This window comes from Elgaria multicarinata, chromosome 10, assembly GCF_023053635.1.
Source record: "Elgaria multicarinata webbii isolate HBS135686 ecotype San Diego chromosome 10, rElgMul1.1.pri, whole genome shotgun sequence".
Classification (NCBI taxonomy): Eukaryota; Metazoa; Chordata; class Lepidosauria; order Squamata; family Anguidae; genus Elgaria; species Elgaria multicarinata.
Genome location: NC_086180.1, coordinates 88,327,630 through 88,352,084, shown reverse-complemented (window position 1 = coordinate 88,352,084; position 24,455 = coordinate 88,327,630). Strand labels below are relative to the sequence as shown.

At 40.5% G+C, this 24,455-nt stretch overlaps 2 protein-coding genes across 3 annotated transcripts in view; one reads left to right on the top strand and one right to left on the bottom strand.

Annotated features, from left to right (window-relative positions):
• The window catches only part of NCAPG (non-SMC condensin I complex subunit G), a 50,578-nt gene extending 49,239 nt beyond the window's left edge, over positions 1-1,339 (top strand). Inside the window, exon 21 of the mRNA XM_063135334.1 lies at positions 1,066-1,339. Coding sequence (XP_062991404.1) covers positions 1,066-1,192 — 127 coding nt within the window. The 3' untranslated portion in view covers positions 1,193-1,339. The remainder of the gene's footprint in view (positions 1-1,065) is intronic.
• Positions 1,340-6,418: 5,079 nt separating this feature from the next.
• Positions 6,419-24,455, bottom strand: part of LCORL (ligand dependent nuclear receptor corepressor like) — a 96,086-nt gene continuing 78,049 nt past the window's right edge. For both annotated transcript variants that reach the window (XM_063135333.1, XM_063135332.1), the window contains 2 exons: positions 18,589-23,348; positions 6,419-12,046 (listed from right to left, as the gene is read on the bottom strand). In XM_063135333.1, the coding sequence (XP_062991403.1) occupies positions 11,943-12,046; positions 18,589-23,348 (4,864 nt within the window). In that variant the 3' untranslated portion in view covers positions 6,419-11,942. The remainder of the gene's footprint in view (positions 12,047-18,588; positions 23,349-24,455) is intronic.

Sequence of the window (24,455 nt, the reverse complement as noted above, 5' to 3'; positions counted from 1 at the left end):
GTCCCTCCAAGAGTCAGTAATGACTCAGTGCTTGCATGAGAGGTTCCTTACTAACTTACATGGATACGTATATACAATACGATAGTAACATTAGTTAATTAAAATAATTCATTAAAAATGTCTAGGTAGACAAAAATAATACATACACCCACACCCAATTAATAAGGCCTTGAAAGTGTGGGGCTCCTGCCCGCTCCTTTTGCTGCAGGAAGTAGTGATAAAGTTCAATTTTGTTGAAGGGGGGGAAATTGGGATGGGATTAGAAATTACACTTCATCTAGCCAGTCCCGAAGTAGTCCTGGAGAAGGGACCCTGCCTCTTCCTTTGCCAGAACCACCATCACCATTTGGGGTGCTGCTGTAGCAAAAAGAGGACTGCACAAACCCCACATAATGCATCCAGTGGCACTTTGGTCGGCTTCCTCTCTAATGGATGGCCCCTTTTGCGGTCACCTGTCTCGTTGCTACTTCAGACTGGATAGTTTCTGGTATGCAAGTCTTTTGAGACAGTGCTGCCTTGCTTGCTACTCTCACTGAGAAAGGCAAGAGTACATGGGTGTTATCAAGCATGTGCTCCCTCTAACTCTTTTGTTTTAAGGTATTCTTTATTGGCTTTTCATTGTTTACGATAAATATATAACTTGGTCACGCCTTTAAAATTTTCTACTTAATAGATGTTTAGTGGATATCTGGCTTTTAAGATTTGTGTTTTGCTAAGTTACCTTAGACCTGCAACGTTATTCTAATGCACTATGAAAGGAATTTGGTATTGGAAGTCAACATTGTGGGGGAGGGGAGCAGGTGGAAAGATTTTTGGCTCTCCGTGGTTGACCTGCTCTGATTTTTTAATGGGGCAGGTAGCAGGTCAAGGGAAGTGGGAAGGGGCAGCGGTAGAAGATGGTTGGAAGAGAGAACGGGCTGGGAGGAGCTCTGTACATGGCCTGGAGCTGCCGAGGTAAAGGCTGAAGTTCACACTCTGATCTGTAATGACTAGCCAAAGCCTCTAGGTCTGTGACGACGGAATGTGGCTAACTGGATTCCTGTAATCAAAACTATCTTTCTTTAGCAGTGAAGAAGTTCACCGGCCTGTTTCAGCGGCAAGTTCAAGACCATCCCGCCGAGCAAAAACAGCAGCTCTTGAAAAAACTAGAATGAATCTCTCTAAGCTTTTAGACAAAGAATTGGTTGATTGAAATGTAGGCTAAGTCTACTTGCTATAAACACACGTTTTAATAATTGTATGTAACAAGTCCAATACATAATTTTCTGATTTTTATTTTTGCAAATGACCTTAGATGGAGCGTCATAGGTTTCCAACAAGGAAGACTTGCCTCTTATACTTTGAAGCTGTTTGTTTTTTCTTGCTTGGCTTATTTATTGTTAAAGAAAAATGCAACTGTAGTATAAAATACATTTTAATATTAGCTAGATTTTACTGCATCTCTAACTTGCAGATGAAAACTTGTGGATTGTACTTCAGTTTTACTTTGCAAAATATAGACATGCTATTGAAATTTGTCTTTTATAAAATAGAAGAAATAAAATGTATTGGATAGTGCTAATGATCTCTAATGACATAAAGATTATTTTGGTTTCAAAGAAAACTGATCTCCATATTAAATACGGGGAGGGTGGGGAAGTGTGATGATAAACTAGGCTGGTATATTGCATATAAGTTTGGTAGAATTTGACTGGCACAGAAGTTTGGCTGTCCCAATACATTTCTTTCTTTTTTTACCTTTCATTTTTTTTATTTTATTTTATTTATTTATTACATTTTTATACCGCCCAATAGCCGAAGCTCTCTGGGCGGTTCACAAAAATTAAAACCACAATAAAACACCCAGCAGGTTAAAACACAATTACGAAATACAGTATAAAAAGTGCAACCAGGATAAAACCACACAGCAAAGTTGATATAAGATTATAAGATTAAAATACAGAGTTAAAACTGTAAAATTTAAATTTAAGTTAAAATTAAGTGTTAAAATACTGAGTGAATAAGAAGGTCTTCAGCTGGCGACGAAAACAGTACAGTGTAGGTGCCAGGCGGACCTCTCTGGGGAGCTCGTTCCACAACCGGGGTGCCACAGCGGAGAAAGCCCTCCTCCTAGTAGCCACCTGCCTCACTTCCTTTGGCAGGGGCTCACGGAGAAGGACCCCTGTAGATGATCTTAAGGTCCGGGTAGGTACATATGGGAGGAGGCGTTCCTTCAGATAACCTGGCCCCAAACCGTTTAGGGCTTTAAATGTCAATACCAGCACTTTGAATTGGGCCCGGACCTGGACTGGCAGCCAATGAAGCTGGAAAAGGACTGGCATAATGTGATCTCGCCGGCCAGTCCCTGTTAATAACCTTGCTGCCCTATTTTGTACCAGCTGAAGCTTCCGGACCGTTTTCAAAGGCAGCCCCACGTATAACGCATTGCAGTAATCTCAAGCGAGAGGTTATCAGAGCTATTCATATTTGAGATATTTCAAACAGGCCAGTGCAAGTTGTCCCTGCAAGAAACTGTGGTGTGTTGATTGCAGCTTCTAAGCTCTATCTATCTTGTTGCCCACAGTTGTGATTCCCAAACTATGTGCCAGGGTAGACTCCTGTGTAACTACTGGTGCATAAACAGAAATAATAATTAAAATTTAAAAGTCTCCTCTGATTCCAAAGTATCGCACTGACTCTGCATGGTTAAGTACTTTCTATTATTTGGGCAATTCTGCCATGTCTTTGCATTAGGTGCAATTGAATGATGCCCAGGGGTCCAGGGAAAAGACTCACATAGAAAAAGGTGCATAGATTCTATTGGGCCTGTTTGCACATAACAACCCACCGGTTTAAAAAAGAGAAGAAAGTTGTCCTGCACGAATGCATATGCTGTTCCGCTTTTACTGCACAACCGATATTTGGCTCCTTCATAGGTTGTGGAACATGATGTGTGAAACCAGACTACTGGTTTGTTTAGGGTTAGGGTAGGGTAGCTGAATGAGGTTTATGCAGTAAAAATGTAAGTTGCTTGTTCCCACTCGTGTATGACAACCCATGGGAACATAGGAGGCAGGCTCCTGCTACCTGGGACAGTTGTTCACCTGATCCAGCCAGGAGAGGAAGCGCTGCAAAGCAAGTGGCCAATCAGCAGCTGCTGTGACCTGCCTTGTGGGGGTTTAGCTGGTCTGTGGAACTTTCCAACTGCCTCTAGCAGACTCAGGTCCCCAGCAAAGAGCCAGCTGCAACAACTTTTGCAGCTGGCTCTTTGCACCACCCAGCTGCAACAACTTTTTGGGACTGGGAACATAAGAAACAGGCTCCTTTGGGGGCGGGTCCACCACCGAAGGGGGCAACACCAAAGGGTTTTGCCCCTTTGGGGGAGCCACTTCAGGGAAGTACACGAGGGCGAGCGCCTATCCCCCTGTTCATTTCCCCCTTTTCTCCCCCCACCCTTTCGGCCTGCTGGACTGCCTCCATTTAATATCGTGTGAGGGTTCTGCCAGCTTGTCATGAATATATGCTTTCCTGGGAGTGGGGGAGGTGATGGGAGTCAAGGAGCAGCCATCAGAGTTATACAGGGCAGAGGGAGATATGGTGGAAGTTGCACTGTAATACGAGACGGTGCAACAACAGGGTGTTGGCTCCCCACAATTCAAATAACCTGGATGGCCCTGGCAACAGACCTGGATTGAAATTGCTGCTGGTGAATGCCAGGTCGGTTAATGCGAAAACAACGGCTATCCAGGACTTGATCCTGGATGAGAATGCCAACCTGGCCTATATCACAGAGACCTGGTTGGATGAAGCTGGGGGAGTTGATCTCTCTCAGCTTTGCCCACCAGGGTTCTCTGTCCAGCAGCAAGCAAGGCCTGGAGGGCAGGGAGGTGGAGTGGCAGTGGTCTATCGGGATTCCATCCCCCTGAGCAGGTGCCCTGTCCCACAGTCTGCAGGGTTTGAATGTGTGTATCTGAAGGTGGGTGCCTGGGACAGAATAGTGATTCTGTTGGCATACCGTCCACCCCGCTGTTCAACAGTCTCCCTGAGCTGGCAGGGGTAGTCTCGGAGTTGGTGTTGGAGTCCACCCAGCTTGTTGTTCTGGGGGATTTCAATATCCATGCTGAGGCTGCCCTGTCGGGAGCGGCTCAGGACTTCATGTCCACCATCACAACCATGGGTCTGTGCCAAATAGTATCTGGCCCCACCGATGCGCTGGGCACACTTTGGACCTTGTTTTCTGTGCTGGATGGGGTGACAGGGATCTGAGAGTGGAGGAACTTTCTATAGTTCCATTGTCATGGACAGATCACTGCCTGGTGGGGTTTAGACTTGCCCAGTATTTGATACTTTTCAATTTGCACAGTCCGATGATGTGGACAGGGTCCTTGGACTGGTGAGAGTCACCACGTGTATACTAGATCCTTGCCCTTCCTGGCTTATAAAAGCAGCCAGAGGGGGACTGGCTGAGTGGGTAAGTGGCATGATCAATGCCTCTCGTCGCCAAGGTAGAGTGCCAGCCTGCTTGAAGGAGGCAGTGGTAAGACCCACATTGAAAAAGCCCTCCTTGACCCCCACTGTATTGGATAACTATCGTCCAGTCTCCAACATCCCATTTTGGGGCAAGGTATTGGAGCGTGTGGTGGCCTCCCAACTCCAGGATTCCTGGATGAGACGGATTATCTAGATCCATTTCAATCTGGCTTCAGGCCTGGTTATGGGACAGAATTGGTTGCCTTGCTGGATGATCTGGACCTCTCAGCGGCGTTTGATACCATCAACCATGGTATCCTTCTGGGCCGCCTTGCTGGGATGGGACTTAGAGGCAGTGTTTTACAGTGTCTCCATTCCTTCCTGGATGGGTGGACCCAGAAAGCGGTACTGGAGGACTCCTGTTTGACTCCTTGGCCATTGGCCTGTGGAGTCCCTCAGGGCTCTGTTTTGTCCCCCATGCTATTTAACATATACATGAAACGGTTGGGAGAGGTTATCCAGAGTTGTAGGGTGCGGTTCCACCAGTACGCTGATGACACCCCACTCTACTACTCCTTTCCACCCAATTCCAAGGAAACGGTTTCTGTGCTAAACTGGTGTCTGTCAGCCATAATGGACTGGATGAGGGCGAACAAATTGAAGCTTAATCCAGATAAGACAGAGGTGCTCCTGGTCAGTCGAAAGGCAGATCAGGGAATAGGGATTCAGCTTGTGTTGGATGGGGTTACACTCCCCCTGAAGACACAGGTCTGCAGCTTGGGTGTACTTCTGGATTCAGCCCTGAGCCTGGATGCCCAGGTTTTGGTGGTGGCCAGGAGTGCATTTGCACAGTTAAAGCTAGTGCACCAGCTGCGCCCGTTCCTAGAGATGTCAGACCTGGCCACGGTGACACGTCTTAGTTACATCCCGATTGGATTACTGCAACACGCTCTACATGGGGCTGCCTTTAAAGAGTGTTTGGAAATTCCAGCTGATTCAAAGAGCTGCAGCCAGATTGTTGACCGGGGCTGGTTACAGGGAGCAGACAACTCCCCTGTTAAAACAGCTCCACTGGTTTCCAGTCTGTTTCTGGGCACAATTCAAAGTGCTGGTTATGACCTATAAAGCTCTATATGGTTCGGGTCCAGGTTATCTGAAAGACTGTATTCTCCCTTATGAGCCTGCCCGTGCTTTGAGATCTTCTGGAGAGGCCCTTCTTTCAGTCCCACCTTCTTCACAGGTGCGCTTGGTGGGAACATGGGAGAGGGCCTTCTCGGTGGTTGCTCCAGTGCTCTGGAATTCCGCCTTGAGGCCCAGTATTAGGCAAAAGGCGGGATACAAATAAATATAATAATAATAGCAAAATCTAGTCTCTGAGAACTAAAGTATCATGAAGACACACTCTTCCTTGCCCGGTATAGTGAATTAGAAGAATCCTCACCACCACTTGAGGCACCTTGCTTGTAGGACTAACAGGCTATAAAGATCTCTAACCAGGTAAGAATAAGAACTACCTGTTCCTTGTGTAAGAGCATTTATTCACAAACGGTATTGATAGTAAGTTTGTTTGAAATCAAAAGACAGAGAGTGAATCATGAATATTAGAATGGTTAGTTGTATGTATGGTTTATTTAAGCTGTTGTAAGCGGAATATTCCATATATTCAAAAATATAAGGGCAGGGAAAATTCAAACATGGATCTGGGACTGAAATCTTGAGTAGCTGCATGATTGTGCTGCAAGCTCCAGGTGACCTATTGTTAAAACAAACTGGAAACCTTAACCATGTAAAACACAACAACAGAAGTCAGTAGTTTACAACCATTTTAATCAGTTTAATGTAACTTCCTACAAAGTGTCATCCCCACCACCAAACACTTGGTAAAAATGTTGATAAAGAGAAGGCATGTTAAATGACTCTTTAAAGAGTTTGTTACTTTTACAATCAATGGCCTTTCAGGATTTTTAAAAAAGAAAGACTTTTCATAGAATAAATGAAAATTATGATTTAAAAAGCATACTGTATGTTTTCTTAATTATCTAAGATTTTAAAAACCATTTGCATTTTTATACAGCGTTGCACCAAGGTAAACTATCTATTAAAATTTATGAATAACTTTTACACATCACATTACATAAATATATTAACATCTGTGCACAAAATAAAACCAGAGAGAATATATAATTAGCGGCAAAAGGATAGAAAAATTACAACATACTGTTAAAAAGACAGTATCTCATTCTTATATGACCTATACTGAAGACTTGTATGTACACGCAAAGAGGTACAGCTAATGAATAATATTCGTGGTTTACAATGAAGCTACAGCCCCAGAATGTCATTTCATGATCAAAATGCTTATTCAGCAGAAAAAATTGCACACAATGTCCAAAACAATAGTGCAAGAAGAGCTGCAAACTACTTGTTCTCTTCATTTTTGAGCTTTTGGTTAAAAACTATACAGCTGACCAGATATGCTGTTATGAAACTTAGCTTCTACTCCATGGGTAGATTTAAGGCACATCATTATTTTCAATGGTTGGTTGCTTATCTTTTGTGTCAAATATGTTCCAGTTCTCAGAGACTTTCATTTGTAGAATCTGGTTGTGGGGAGGGCAGGAGTTGAATTACAATCATCATCATCCAAAGTAGATTAACTTATTGCATTAATAAAAATATGAATTTCCATTGGCTCATCCAAGTGCTGCCGTTGTTGGATCACAGTCCTAACGAGGCAACATCAGCATACACAGATCCCACTTGACCACTACTGTGAAAACCTAGATGTCCGTCAGAAATAAGAATCAACAGTCATTAGCATTGGCCTTCTTTTATAACTGGTAAACTTAAGAAGTTATAGTGGTTTTCGCATAAGTTCAACTCTTCCCAAAATGGAAAAAGTTTGAATTTGGGCCTTGTATAGGCAGAAAGTAATTAGGGAGACTAGAACAACTCTAGGGTAGATTTTGTTGGATCTGGAGAACTACAAGTGGAAGGGAGCTTACAGAAGGGGACTTTGCTGTCTCTGCCCCCACACTACAGCCCACAAGCATCCCTGACGTTCCAGAGCAATTTTATGAACTTTGGGATTTCGCTCATTTGTTTAGCTGTTAACTGGATAAAGAGTAAATACGTGACATGGGAAATTTTGTTTTTAGGCTTTTAACCATAGATCCCGATTTGTCAGAGTCTCAATTTTACTATTCTAGTGACTGCAGCTTGCCTTTAATTATACCATGTTGTTCATGATGGCAGTACCTTAAAGAAGGTAACAAATCTCTGCAACTAATCTAAACAATATGGTTCTGTACAATGATGCAAAGGTTCTGTGCAAAGGACTGTTATATTACTGTACTACTTAAACAGGAACATTGGAAGGGTCGTAGAAACAGTAGAATCCAACACTGCCCTACTGCAGCTGTGCATGACCCCTACTGCTAGTGATGTAGCGCTTCTGGGGCCAAGCTCCCAAACAACTGGAAAGTTTTTGAAAGGGTCAGGTTGCGCCTTCCAGAATCTGGTGTTGCTGGTCATTGGAGAGGTTGTCCTCGGGAGTGCTACATTGCCTCTGCCAGTGCTAGAGGTACATTGTGCTGCCACTGGCAGGGCCAGCCATGCACACACCAGGATCAGCAGTGCTGTGCACCAGCCGTATGGTGCCGTTAGCTTTTATCCGAAGCTCAGCTGGAATTCAAGCATGTGAATGTAGGGAAAGGGCTTGGGTGTTTCACCTGGCATGCTCAATTTTTACTTCATAATGTATCTCTACATAACCTCTGCTTGCACATGTTCCTCTTGCTCATTCTGAAGAGAGACTTTAGTCAGGGACAGTTACTTGTAGTTATACACATTTTTTAAAAAAGAAAAGAATTCCCAACACCCTAGAATTGACCAAGTAACAGAACCCAGGGGAGGACTATGCACGTATGTATCAGCAAATCCCACTTGAGTTCTATTGACAAAATAAATTGCCTCTGCTTATGCCAGACACTAACTAGTAGCAGATTTAAGTATATCATTGGGATAGAGGTTAAGTGTATGCTTATATTGTCCTCTATGCCTGAGCTGTTGCTGTTCTTTTTTTTATAGGGTGAAATAAAGGGCTGCACTTGGGAGCAACCACTACAGTAGAGATGTGCAGCCCTAGGTATGGCTGCTACCTTATATGCACCACTGATTGCATGTAACTATAGCTGGATTGGGGGTGGAACTAGTGACTATTCAAAGCTACTCCATGTCAGTGGCAGAAGTGAGATTTTAATTCTGATACAAGTCCTATACAGTAGCTGCTACACAAACACGTGCATATTTTAAAACATAGTGCAAACGTATGGACTGTGCTGGAGCAATCTACTTGATTACAAAAATGCACATCAATCCAGTTAAGTGCCAGTCCGGGCATAATTACCAATTCCCACACATATTTATTACATTTCTATACTGCCCAATAGCTGAAGCCATACCAGTCTTTGTATTTGAGCAATATGATTTTATTATATTGTGGGCTGCTTCAAGTTGGTGCAGGAACAGGAGAGAATTGTTCTAAATAAATAAATGAGGTCAGTACTACAACAGTCTATGAACAATTTATTCTTTCACCACCTTAGGGCAGAACCACATGTTACATTGGTAACTATTCCCAGTTGAATCTTTGCCAAAGTAATGCTGGATTGAGGGGGAAACTGGGAGGTAAGTTTTAAAAAGACAATAGCAATTAAGCGAATGCAAATTAAGTTTCAGTATTCGTTGGAAAGCCACATTTTTAGGAGACTGCAGTTGTATCTATGCAAGAGGGCTAGCCAGACTGAAGAAATGGACAAGGTAATGTCATGTGTGAACCAATTCAAAACAAAATGGAACAAACACATGACTGAATACTTAGATTCATTCTGCATTTTTTCTAGACTCTCTTTGGTAATGCACAAGGGTGCTCTTGCAAGTCTGTAAATACGAACTCCTAGCTGTTGGGCACTGCTTGATTTTACTAAAAAGATCGTAGTTCTGACAGCACACTACACGCATGTTACCATGGGCTGTTTCCTCCCTCTGTTAATAGAGACTGCTATGGAGATATTAAAAATTCGCCACATCTGTCATGCACAGCAGGATGAAAATTCAGGGATCTGTGCATACTGTGTTCATGGAATCCCTCATCGACTTCTCTACCGGAAAATGAACAGGCAACTCCGCCCCTCTTGCCAATCATTGGGTCAAAAAAAGACAGGGTAAAATCAGTGAGATTAACAGTTTTGTGGATTTATAATTCAGGGTACTTGTGTAGAAACTTCAGGGCAATCATACAAGGGAATTTATAATTCTAGAAGGTCTATAAGTGCCTTTTTTCATTATAGGGAGCATAAATTATACCTTACACTGCAAGGTTTTACATAATTCTGCTGGAACAGATACTGTAGAAACCAGCCTGCAATGGGTTTACCCTACAGTTACCTTTGCCAACTGTAACTCTGTAACAATCCGTCTCTTCTACTTATATTGAATCATTACAAAATGTTTAAACATTCTGGCATTTTTATACATTTAAAATATAATTTGAAAAAAAATGAGTAGATGAACATACAGAGATAGAATTCTTAAGAAATGCTTACTATGATTACACACTGTAGGGTTGGCCATGAACTAAAATAAAAATCAGTTTATCAAGCAAAGCAAAACTATAGCTCAAGTACTAAAGAAACACCATCCACATAATATACATGTGCATAAACCTCTCCTTGCTAGACTATTTCTTGATGCTTCTGTGCAGATACCTCAGGCTGAGAAGAAAGAGCAGAGTTGCAGACTACAACATGGACCAAGCCATACATGATTGTCTTTGCTATTGAATGAAAGCCTGGCAGGCTTGGCTCTGGGGAGGGCAAGAGAGGAAAATATTTCAGCCTCCTTGGAAGTACATCCTCTTTCCCTTCAGCCTAAACAACTTTTTGCAAACTTGAGATCTTGGAGACTTCCACAGTCCACCAAAAAGAATCCCACTTAACTAAGATGAAGTACGATATGTAATTGGTAAGTGGGTGCAGAGGTAGAGTTATTACTGGAACTATCATCTTGAAACTCTGTGTTGCAAGCGATGTATTCAAGCTATTTATAGCTCATATTCAGGGGGTAACATCAGCCCCAGTAGATATAGAACAATAGTTTCAAGAAACCCCCAGTTCGCTCTGCACTCAATTACATCCCATACTTTGCGGACTAGTACCCTGGACTGACAAGAGAGAGCTGGGTGTAGGCACAGGCTTTGGCTAAAATAATCAAAATGGGACTGGCTTTACATTAAGCAGAGTGAGGCAGCTGCTTCAGGCAGTTCGGTGTTGGGAGGACAGAGGTGTGTGAGCCATGCAGCCTGCCCTGTGTTGCCTTAAGCTCTGCTATCCTTGGGTACGGTGAAGGATGCTGTTCTGCTGCCAGTGCTGAAGTAAGATTCAACTGCCAATCCAGTCAGCTTTACTACATGTAATGGGAGGGAGGCTCCAACTTTTCCTTTGCTTCAGGCAGCAAAATGTCTTGGCACAGCCCTGTCAATACAGATGTGCACCTATAATGCTCACTTGCCTAGATTGGGAAAAGCCCTTCCAACACTGCGAAATAAGGCTCAAACCATGCCAACCCCAGTGACTTATATTCATTTTCTCTCTCATCTAGGAATGCCAGTGTCTCCATATGGAATCTAATTAAGCCCATAACTTCCACAGTTACATTCCTGAATCCTGTCTCAGGTGAGGTAACAGTGCAGAAGTCCAGGGTATCCAGTAAAGATCCCTTATAATCAAACAACTTGCAAACCAATTGCCCATCAAAGGGGTAATTTTATGGAAGCTCTGCAGACAAAAAGCTAATCGTAACACAAAATACACATAAACACAGATTGGGCTCATTATAACAATCTCAACCACACCAGAGAGAGGTTTCTGAAGCTGCTATATCAGATCTTCTGCAGGGTTGTTTCCATTGGGTTTTTTTGAGGAAAAAACCAAACATGCATCTTAAGACTCATATTTTAAGATGCATGCAAAATGTCACAAAAACAGTTCGGACAACAATTCTATTTTACTATACATTTGGAAAAAAAAACTCTGGAAGCCATTTTGTCAAGCATGCAACTTCTGGGCATCACAACTGAATGGCTAACCATTCTTAAGAGACTTTGGCATGCACGTTCAGAAGTCCGTCGTAAGATGCTTTCTTGTAATAAGAATGGATGCAAACTTCCAGGGCAGTTTCCCAGCAGACTGTGCCTGAAAGAGTTTTTAGTCCAGGTGAAACATGCTTCTTTCTAGCAACCTCAACTACACCTCAATTAAATACAACCTCCAGAAGGAATTTAGTGTCTAGCTCTTTGAAGAAGTTTGTTTAGTTATTACAGCAATGACTTGCTCATATATATATATATTTACAATCATTCACAGTATTGCATGCTTATTAGGGACTATGTGACATGGACTCATCTTGACCATTCATGGGTTTTACTTTTAGACTTAGGAGCTTCCATGAAGAGGCAAGTGAAATGGGATCATGGAATATTCAACAGCTCTGCTTGCAAATCCACCCATCAAAGGCAGTCCAACAGGTTTAAGAGGCCCTATAAAAAAGAAAGCAGCAATTAAAACCTGGACTTCATACGTGTGTGTATGTGTGTGGTGACAATACTAATAAATCTGGCATAAGTGCAAACTAGTGCAAACTAGTTCCAGTAGTAGTAAGTCAAATGCAATTTTTCTTATAGGCTGCAATCCTATACATGGCCTAACCCACTGAACTCAATAGCTCTTCTGAGTGAACAGGCATAGGCTTGCACTATTATGAAACAAAAGACATGATCCAGCCAAGTTAAATACTCCAAAGTCCCAGTGAGTTTAATGGGAAAGTTAAGCACAACTTTAACCTCTTCCAATGAAATCAATGGGATCTGAGAACTTAACTTTGGTTAGACTGTGCTGAAAATATACTGAGAAATTCAGTAGCTGTCAGTGCGTCAAACAGGCAATATTTATAAAGTTGTAAGCTGACTTTAAAAGTAATTATCACCTACACTATCAATATAAGGTATTTCATGATTTAAACTGATCGTCTTAAAACTCTTAAAAACTTTTTGATACATGACATTAAAAGTACATGTAAACTACTATATGCTACACGAGAATTAAAATACGCAGGGCAGAACGCAGAGAGAAAACGAATGTACATCGTAAGCAATAAAGACTTTTCATTAGCATTAAAAACCAGATTAAGTTTCATGCGCAAGATTACTTTAGTGCCTTGGTTACATACTTAAGTGGTTGCATCCTTCAGGGCTGCTAGACACCACAAGATATTGAGTTATTTAGGTCATCCTCAGGGGTCCTTCTCTGTGAGCCCCTGCCAAAGGAAGTGAGGCAGGTGGCTACCAGGAGGAGGGCCTTCTTCTGCTGTGGCACCCCAGCTGTGGAATGAGCTCCCTAAGGAGGTTCGCTTGGCACCTAAATTATATGCTTTTAGACGCCTTTTTATTCTCCCAGCATTTTAACAGTCTATAAATAAATTTTAACTTGGTGTTTTAAATTCGTAATTTTGCATTGCTGCTCTTTTTATCTGGTTGAGCTTTTATGTTGTATTTTATATTATGGTTTTATACTGTTGTTTCATACTTTTAATGTTTTTAATTTTTGTGAACCGCCCAGAGAGCTCCGGCTATTGGGCGGTATAGAAATGTAATTAATAAATAATAAATAAATAAGAACAGGAGTCAAAACTGCATGAATGTTAGACCCCAAACACTATGCATTTATACAAATCTATGGTGTGACCACACTTGGAATGCTGAGCACAATTCTGGTCACGGCACCTCAAAAAGGATATCTTAGGGTTGGAAAAGGTGCAGAAAAAGGTTGATCTAAATGATCAAGGACCTTCACCAAAATCCCGATGGGAAAAGGTCACAACCTTTGGGGCATTTTCGTTTACAAAAAGTCCAGTAAGTGGGGACATACCGTAATAGAGGTGCATAAAATTACGCATGGAGTGGAGAAAGTGTACAGGGAGAGTTTTTCTCCACTTCTAATAATACTAGAACCCAGGATCATCCAATGAAGCTTAATGGTGGAAGGTTCAGGACAAGCAAAACGGAGTATTCTATCACATAGTTAGACTATGGAATTTCCCACTACAAAATGTGATTACCGCCAATTTAAATGGCTTTGAATGGGGATTAGACAAATTCATGAAGGATAAGGCTATCAGTGTTTACTTGTAACGCTGGCTATGTACTAGGAGTGGAGAACCCCTTTCAGTTTGAGGGCTGAATTCAATGGTGGGCAAGACCAAAGGCAAAAAGGGTGAGCCAAAATTCCAGGATATTTTAGTTTAAAGCTCTTAACGACAGTAGGTTAGGAGAGACATTTCAAAAGTTTAGAATTGGAAAAAAATGTGCAAAGGCTGGAAAACTACTGGATTATTGGCGTTCAGGGGAAAGGGGGCACGGAATCTGGGGAACTCCAGAAGGGGATCAAATTTCCCCAGGGTATGAGGTGCCCCCTCCCTGCTATATACTACCTCAAGAAATGAAGGCGGTATGCCTCTAAATACAAGTTGCTAGGGAGCTTTTGCCCTCATGCCCTGCTTTTGGGCTTCTGATAGGCATCTGGCCGGCCACCGTAAGGAAGAGGATGCCGGACAGGATAGGGCTTTGGTATGATATGGTGGGGCTTTTCTTATGTTTCCACATCCTAAGTTCCTGTTTAATAAACAAAAAGAAAAGCTTGAGGCACCATGCCAGATTTCAGTAGCAGAAGGGACAAGTTTCAGCAAGCTCAAAAGTTCTGATATTAGTGACATTCAAGGTTAAACTACAAGGAAGCACTGGATTTTAAGGGCATCTATTGTGATTTTCTTTTTTATGCCTTATAAAGCAATGATAGCAATGTTATCGACACAGACGGTCACCTCTTAATTTTTCCCACACCAAATTTATTCTTATAGCTTCTATGTGATTTGAATTGATTCATCAATAGAATTAATTAAAACCTTGATCTCTGATTAAAATATTCAGCCAAATTGTGTATTTACCTATTACCCCCTGAGCATACCATGAAGTCTATGCCCACGTCTCCACTTTACATTAAGGATGCCATTCACAATGGGCAAGGGCCCTTGATGGGGCAAGCGCTCCATCAAAGCACAGTTGGTTGCTTGAGCAACTGGAAGAGGCAGGTGATGTGGCTGCTGGCATAGAGAACATGACAGCTCACGGTGGATGGTCTCCACATTTCTTGGATGGGATGGGTTGTTGGGAAGGAGGATGAGGCATGCTTAACTTGCCAACAGGAATTTGGTCTTACTTGCCACTTTGGAGACCCTAAGTGAGTTTGGAAAGGGGGTCAGGCTAGAGTAGTCCTCCTGACACCTTTAAATTGAACCCTACAGCAGCTCGCGAAATAACAGTTGATTTGTACAGTTCTTGTGTTTTTATGAGGGAGGCATACATGTACAGAAGCACTATGCTTCTGATTTCTATTTTGTTTCCACAAAAGACCTGCTGCTGCTGTGAAGCAAGCAAGAAGAAAACAACTGTGGTAACGTAAACTTCTTTTAAGTCCCCTGTAAACTCTGCATGTTTCTCTTTGTTGGAAACACTACAGCAGAATGACAGCTACATGTTGTAATGTTTTCTCTAATTTGTTGTATAATTTTAATGTTCTGAAATCTTAAATATTTTCCCAAAATATGCCTATTTTTAAATCAAGGATGTGTTTATTTACACATTTACTAAATCAGTTTAATTTAGTGATTAAAATCTGATTAGCAGATTCTGTTTAGTTCACTTGCAGCCCCTTTTGACTTCTGTCTAGTACAGGGCAGGGTAGTGGTGGTTTCAGAACCTCCTTGAGGGCTGAATTCCATTTTGGGGAAGCTCTTGTGGGACTACATCCCAGTGGTGGGTGGGACTAAAGTGAAAAGAGGCAAAGCCCAAAATACCAGCGTATTTCAGCACCAGAGAGGCATTTCACACATTTAGAATGGGAGGTGGGGGGTAGAGACGCACAAAAGCTGAGAAGCCACCAAATGATCGGCGTTCCGGGGAGCACCAGAGGGCTGGATTGGAATTCCGTGCCTGAGCTTCAACATCCCCACTTTAATGCATAAACCCATTTAGACTGCGGTCCTATACACATCTTCCTGGGAGCAAGTCCCATTTAACTTAATGAAGCTTATGTCTGAGTAGACTTGCACATGACTGTACTGTTTTAGTAATAGCCACTATTATATCGCACCAATAAACAGGCCAAAAGAATATGTATTTTTTCTGAGGAAAAATCACATAGTTTGAAACACCAGAGGGGAGAAGAAATCCACCTTTCCTTCCTAGAAGTAGAATCATTGAATAGCAGAGTTGGAAGGGGCCTACAAGGCCATCGAGTCCAACCCCCTGCTCAATGCAGGAATCCACCCTAAAGCATCCCTGACAGATGGTTGTCCAGCTGCCTCTTGAAGGCCTCTAGTGTGGGAGAGCCCACAACCTCCCTAGGTAACAGTCAGGAAGTTTTTCCTGAAGTCCGGCTGGAATCTGGCTTCCTTTAACTTGAGCCCGTTATTCCGTGTCCTGCACTCTGAGAGGATCGAGAAGAGATCTCGGCCCTCCTCTGTGTGACAACCTTTTAAGTAACCTTTCAACCCCTGCTTGAAATATTTGTTTAAAAATAGATAACAGTCCTCCAATACTATAACCTGTATACTCCAAGTTGTTACTGGGGCTTCCCACTAAGGCCATTTTCATATACTGATTTCTTGTATTTCTGCTATAATGATGAGTCCTACAGACAAAGACCTGTATTGAAGTTGGGTACTTCCTTGCAATCACTGGATGAGGGTGGTTAAATTCTAATTGTATGGTACAATTTGATACAATCAGAACTGAACTGTAAAATAGAGGCAAATCTGAAGTGATTTTTGCCCTGGTTTCGAAGTTGCCAGATGAGTTTTGATACATTTTCTTTAAATGCTAATGTATGGGAAATGTTGAACAACAGAGAAGGAACAGAAACAGCAAAAAACACAATGGAAATCTAAAGTGAAATAATGAACGACTATGAAAAAGTTATCAGTTTTTTCTTAAAAGCATAGGACAAAGTTATTTCTCAAGATGCAATTGTGTTATAGTAAGCATCATTTTTTGCCAATTTAAATGTATCTGTGCTTTCAATAAGATCTGGATGTGCGTGGTTTCTACTTTATGGTTGCTAGCTGACAATCTGGAGCTCTTGTCTATCTCTTCAAACGTTCTGAAGCGTCAGTAGAGTTTGGGGCTGCTACATCTTCGGTCCTTATTGCTTCACTTGTCCCCTGGCTTCTCTACTTTTCCTACCACTAATGTGTACATGGAAATTGTGCTTTCTGTAATAGGTAGAGAAAGAGCATGGGCCAAGACACCAACAGGGATAGAAACGCAGCAGCTGGAATTCTATTGATGCTTCGTGTTATTTAAATAAACAGGCATAACCTCTGCCTTGCAAACTGGCCACTCTAGCCTAGAAACAAAAACAGCAACCACGAGAGAGCTCTTTGTATACCCATGATTTATTTTTTTTTTAAAAATAGGCCTTATTTTATGACAGTGACCTCAGTTCCTTTATGGTTTTTGAGTATGGTTCAAACTGAATACACTCAAAGAACATATTCAAGATAAAGTCCTCTACAAATCCCAATATAGATAATATCCTACCCCACTTCTTTACAGTATGTTTGGATAGCACTTTTATTCTTGGGAAGAATAGAAATAAATGCCGAGGGAATCAACTGCACACAGTTCATCTCTTGTTTCATTTAAGGAACAAAAACGTTTAAATTATCTTACTAAACATTCTACTAAAATGGGGTAGAACATATTAAAAATGAAGAGCACCTCATTCAGCTTATATTCAAATTTACTATAACACATTTTAGCTCCTTCCCCAATTTAGCATGGCTTCAGAGCTCCAACCTGGGAAGTGAGAGCTGGAGATCCAGCTCTTGACCCCTTGCAGCCAGCCTGGAGAGAAAAGTGCAAATTGCTTCTTCAAGGTCAGAAAATTGACCTTGCAGATGGGAAAAAAGGGGGGTGTTCTAGTGGGTGGTGAGGGGAAGAGACTGGCGAGGCCAGGAAATGATTTAACCAGAGCCTCCTCCCGCCTCCTTCCCCTCCACTCACAAGCGCCCTTGCTAGATGGGCTGAAAATCCCATCCAGCAAAAATAAAGGAGATTAGAGAATGGGAAGGCAGCAATTGCCTCCGTAGCTCCTCCCACTCTGTCAGCTTCTGCCCGGCAGGGCACAGGAATCTAGGAAGCCTCTGATACAGAAGCTTCTGAGCAGCAAGGTTTATTTATTTATTTAATTACATTTATATACCGCCCCACAGCCGAAGCTCTCTGGGCGGTTTACAACATTTAATGTTCTTTGTTATACATTAAAGCCTTTTATTTAATCACATCTTTATCATGAACATATTTTTGCTCTGCGTTGTACGGTAAGTTAGCACTCTTATCTTAATTGGTATGGTTTCCAAGCAGTACCGTAAGAATGTGTAGGTGCACTTGCCCGATAGATGGTCAGCACTATATTTTCATAATACTATCAGAGTGGGGAGGGGCAGAGTTTTATCCCAATACATGATTAGTCCTGTCCCAAGCTGATTGTGTCAGTCATCTATTTGGAACTTCACATACAGCTCCAGTTCAAGAAAGGCCACCATGCACACTGGTACGTTGCTGGATGCAGGGATCCAGCCACAGGAGCCACACACACACAGCATCCTTTTGCATACCCAGCAGCCAATCTGCAAAGGAACTCTGCTTTCCATATACATATCAGATTTTAAGGATCATTTCTATTTAAAGTGTACCTTAAATAGAACTGGGGTATGCCTAACTTTCTCTGGACTCTGCTCAGAATGTTTTAAAACACCCAACTATAAAAGTGAATGTGAAATTCTATTTTATACAGGAAATCATCATTTAGGTTGCACTTTTAGCATTATGTAGTTAGAAATTATAGTTTCCCTAAAGGTTTTTACTACTTTGCTATAATAAGTATTTTCCTTTGTTTATTCTATTTGAATGTAAGTTTAGTACAATTTTGTAAAAGGGTGAGGGGGAGATGAGATCAAACTTACCTAGCTGGTACTTTGAATAACAACTTGATACTTGGCCAGCGCTGCATAATCGCCTCTCATTCCTTTTTCTTATATTCAGGTCAGTGAGCTTGCATTGCATCCTCCTCCTCTTATTATTATTTCTTTTAGGAGCCTCAGTAGGGCCATCATCGAAAGTGACGCGCTTGCTTGATTTCTTGCCATCTTGTTCAGCATGCAGCCCTTTAACCGAACCGGGATGCTTAGCTCCTTCAGATGGCGCTGCGTCGTTTTCACAGCGGGCAGGCATGCTTTGCTTGGCAGAATGGGACCTCAAAGTACAATGCCTTTTTTCCTGAAAGTAGCTCTGACTGGTGCTACGATCAACAGATTCTGGAGTGCAAACAGCAGGGTTTTTGTTAAATGGATGTTGCTCTTCAACAGGACTGATTTTCTTCAAAAATATTCTACAATCCTTAAAGGTTTTGCCTCTCCATGCACCTTCACCAAGTTCACCAGGGGACTGCGCATTCCCAGTATTTTGCTGGTTGCAAAATGCCGACTGTGTGCTTGGTCTACAATTATTTATTAAGCCAGGCTTTGTGCTGAGGTCAGAAAATTGTGTTTTCTGTTGAAAAAATGCATCTCTGAATTCATTCCCAGCTGATGAAGTGATTCTATGGGATTCGATCAAAACTGTGGGCGATTTAATTTCTACTGCACTATTCCCATGGCTCGTGCCCATTTTGCTGTCAATTTCTCTTTTTGCATTAGCAAAACATTGGCTTTGACAGAAGAGTCGCAAATTTCTTTTTGATTTCCAGTCACTTGTTCCATGATTATACATTTTTTTCACTTGTCTCCACCGATCATGTTGTAAATTCTGAAATTTGGTTCTTTGTAATTTAGCTAATGTGAAGTTACGTTTCCTGTTTAAGACATGAGACCTGACTATGTTATGTAGAATTTGTAACTTCCCTGCTGATTTTGAAGGTGTGGATAGTGCAAATTTTTTAAAGTGCTTTCTCAAAGGACTAGTATTACAATCATATTGTCTTGTTCCCATTTTAAATTGCCTTGTACTAATTACTTCAAAAGGATTTCGAGCATTTGCTTTTCTCACTAATGACAGTGATTGTGTTTCTGTTGTTTGCATAAACCATGTACAGAGTTCATCTATATTGCATTTTTTCTGGAAAAGCATTTTTATAGGTGAATGTTCAAGCTGTAAAATGCAGGAGTCCAAAGGGTTTGGTACTTTCATGCTACAGTCTTGCTCAATATGACACCCTTTGTCATACAGACATTTTTCAAATTCTTCTCCATTCACATGCAACCAAGTATTTGTTATCTGGTCATACCTACTGTTTAGTTCTTTTAACAAGGAATCATTAGGAATGGAAGAATCCCACCACCTAAGGGAAGAATTAGATGAAATGATGGGATCTGAAGACATTTCATTAATGGGCTGGAATGTATTATTCTCAGAACCTGTTTTTGCATTTTCTGGATTTTTTTTTACTGAGATATGTTTGGGTGTCATGTCTGAGTGATGCTTAATTTTTTGATCTTTAGCATTTTTCAAACAGAGTTTATATGATTTGTGTAAAAAGGCACGTCTACAAGATAATGTGCTAGAAGATGCTAACGAATGTAAGAAAGGCAGTGATGGTCTTCTATCTCTAAGAGATTGCCTCAAAGGGATTTCAGGCTTTTTTGAGGCTATTGTAATCTTGTGTGAAAATTCCTCGCTTGTATCTTTCCAAAAGCTTTTTGAAACATCCAACGTATTGCACTGCTTATCATTCTCAGATGATATATATTTTTCTAACACAGTCTCTTGTTCTAAAGGAGGCAGACAGCTGTTAATACTCACTTTTCTTTCCTGAGATGAAATCTGATTAACAGTCACTGATATGCCAGATATTTTTACTTTTGCGGGTCTCCCAGGTTTTCTAACTATATTTAAAGGCTTTTGGTTTGGTCTCACGATATTGCTGCAATGGGATGGTAGTACTGGGCTACTCTCTAGAGGTCTAACATACTCATAACCACATGCAGAGGTCTTTTCTGTTGCAGAATTGAGCACACTTTCTGGGGGGGTCAAATCATTCTTGATTTCAGAGTTCTGTCTCACTTGAGCAGACTCACATACAGCATCACAATCACTGTGAGGACCTGGCACCACATTGACTACATTCAGGCTACCTTCAGAAACACACCGCTTAGTCCTTCGTGACCTTCCAAAGACAATTGTCACAGTAATATTTTTGTTAACGTTCTCCTCCTCTAGAACGTCTGCATTACAGCTGGCACTTTTCCTAGCACCAATGGAATCACTCGGGCCACTGGCATTTTCAGCAACATCCACTTTAGGCTTTGGAGGTCGCCCAATCGGTCGCTTAACCTGTTTCACAACTTGAGGACCTATTTTTTTGGGCCGGCCAGGTTTTCTTTTCAGGGAGGATCCATTGCTGTTTTGTTCTACAGGTTCTTTTGGCTTATGTTCATCAGTGTTCATATCATTAGCAATTATTGTAGGAAAAACAGAATTCACTTCCGGTTTTTGACTATTTTCACCATAGACACATTCATCAATAGAAACATTTTTAGCAGGATTCCTTGCGTCCAACTGTTTTTCTGACAGCAGACTTGTTTTCCCCTCAACAGAATAAAGATCAATGTTTAATTTAGAAGAATCGTTTACAGAGGTTAGCGTGTATTTGACTCCTTCACTACTGTTAATCTCTGAAAGGAACATAAGTTTTATTGGACTAGTGTAATTTAGCATTGGTGAATTATCCCCAGCATCAGAACTTGTTTGTAACTCTTCGTGATTAGAAATCAATATATCTGAATCAAAGGTTGATGATTTCAAAAGGCTTTTATATCCTTCATCAGATACTTTTTCTTTTTTTGAAACACATTCCTTTTTGCTACTATTGCTACATGGCACATGACCTTTTGATAACACATATTGTCCCTTACTTCCAGTTTCATTCATACTAATAAGAAGACCACTTTTAGAATTATTGTTAACATCACAGTTGTGAATGTCTTTCAATTTGCTGGATATTTTATAACCGTTAAACAATGGTTTTTTAGTCTTTTGGGCCATGTTTATTGTATCTTCCAAACGTTCTACAACAACATGTAGATTTGTGTTTCGTACAATCTTATTTATATCTTCATTGCTACATGTTTTGGCCTGAAAACCTTTACGTATTTTATCTCTTTCCATATAGTTAGGAAGTTTTTTTGTCTTTGAAGATTTTTGAAATAAAAAATTGTTTGTTACATACACTGAGCACCACATAGGAGGGATAATGTTATGTTTGGTCCTGTCTGGATCCATATATAATTCAACTCCACAGTTTCCTTGTATTTTAGCCGAGTTGGTTTGGGATGTTGAGTTATTTTCTGAAATTGCCACAAAACCAGAATTAGTTTCTGAATTATTCAGAGGTAGTTCCAGTGACTCTTCCTGATATATTGGCAAAGAATTTGATTTAGTGGGAGAAAATAGCCTTTCTTTATTTTCATGATTTTGTAAAGCAAGGTCTTCTAATGTACTATTATGATTGTCAATTTTGTTTGGTGATAGTTTGTCATTCTTTGTAGGCTTCTTTGCAATTCTCTCTGAACTTGCCTTTTTCCTTATGAAGGTTTCATCAAGACTAGCTAGTTCCCTCTTGATTTGCAAAGACTGACGTCTAAACAGAGATGAATCAGGGGAATTATGCATTGCAAATAAGGTTTCTTGCCGCTTGCGAAATCTTGTTTGGACAATTTTATTTTCCACTTCTTTCTCATGTTGATTCAATAACTCCATAAAATTGTAGTCGTTTACCTTAGCATCATGTAAGAGAGATGTTATGAAGCTCCGCAATTTAATATCGTCTGATCTCCCATCAGTTTTAGAAAATTTTGCAAGATTTGCTGTTTCAGTAGTTTCTATTGATTTTAATTTCTCATTGATTCGATCCATTAAATCTTGAAATGCGGTAGCATTTTCAACTTTTTCAAGTTTATCAGAATTTATAAGGCTATTTTCTTGATTTGCACTTTGAAAGGTTTCATCCAATTTATCAGACACTTCTGTGACACATACTTTATCTTTCTGTTCACACACAGAAAAAGCCCTTTCAGCTGGCAAGAGGTATGGAGGCTGGTTACTAATCATTTCAAGTCTGTTATCTAAAGCTAGAGAACCTTCAACCGATTCCTTCAAAGAATCATATTCATCAGCTTCCACAGGTGATAATGGAGGTGGTGAAGGGCTACGTCCTCTTCTAGCTTTGTTAATCTTTTGACCAGTTGGAAAGAGATGTGTACTAAGAGCTGCTCTTGCGGAGTCGGTCTTACACTGTTGTAATGGTTTGAGGCAGCATCGATGAGGACTAGAAGGCACAGGATTCCCTTTGTTTACCACCGTATTGAAATATCCAACAGCCACAGACTGGCATGACAAACAATCCATATCTTTCCCACAGACTGACAGAGGTGGTAAACAAGTATTTGGTCTTTGATTTTTTAAACAGCACCTTTTCATTAGCATGTGGACATCACAACTGCAGACTGGAATGTGCACATCATCTTCAGATGTTCCAGAATACATAGTATGCAGCAGTTGGCAATTGCAAACTGAACGGATACATGGATCTTGGATTAAAAATTTCAACATAGCTAAAATCTGATGGCAATGGTACAAGCATAACGATGCCAAAACCTTGCTTAGAGCAGAGTTTCCTCTTTCGAATATAGATGCTCCCTCTGATTTTGCATCAGCTGCTGTACTTGAACTGAAAACAAAAAGCAGATCAAAACAAAAAGTAAATTACAGTTAATATGACTGAAGACTAGTTATGCTAAGGTACCAAAACTGTAATATCACATCTTATACTTCCAGTGGTTTTTTACATGCAGTATATGGAAAACATGTAAGAATGAGTAATTCTGCTAATGTTAAGCAATACAACTTTAGGGGAGAAAAAATTAACTTGGCACATAAAAAATATTAGTGAGATGGGTTTTCTGATATAAAACATGCATTTAATTGCATTTTTCATTCAGCAGTCTAACAGCAACTATAGAAATAATAAATTACTACCTAGGGTATTTTATAGATAGGCAGTGTATAAATTGAATTATTATTATTATTATTATTATTATTATTATTATTATTATTATTATTATTATTATTATTTTCTATATTATTCCAGGGAGATACTTTAATTGAAACAATAGACACATTATGTTTATGATCCTAAGAGCATTTTAAACACATTTAAGCTATTTTGAAATCAGGCTGCTTTACACGTGGCAATTTCCTCTCCAAAATATCACTTCTAAGTAGGAAATCACATGTACCCTAAAGGACCTTTTGTTCTACAGGTACACACAACACAGCAAGAAACCACAATTTATGGATGATTTCCTACCACAAGTACATGCAACAAAATATAAACATTTGCATTTACAAGACATGACAATGTACATAATCAAATAGAATTGGAAAACACCCAAAATGCCCAGTGGAATAAAGAGACAAAACTTCAAGTTGTTGAAAAAAAAAAAAGTAGTTTTACTCCTTGGAGTAAAACTATTTCAATCTCCGGAGATTTCATCTCTTTATTTCACATAACATTGTACATACAACTAATTACTTGAGTGTCATATCTATGTAGGAAACTGGCCATTTGTGAAGCAGCCCTTACTGTGAAGTAAATCTGAATTAAAACACCAATATTAAATGTAATTTTGAAGCTTATATAGGAAAGCTACAGTAGAATCAGAAATGCATTCTTTCCTTTTATGTCGAGAAGACTTCTGTAATTAAGGACATTAGTCATGTGTTTAACTATCAATATTTAATAAAGGTGTTTAATATGGGCTGGATTATGGCCAAT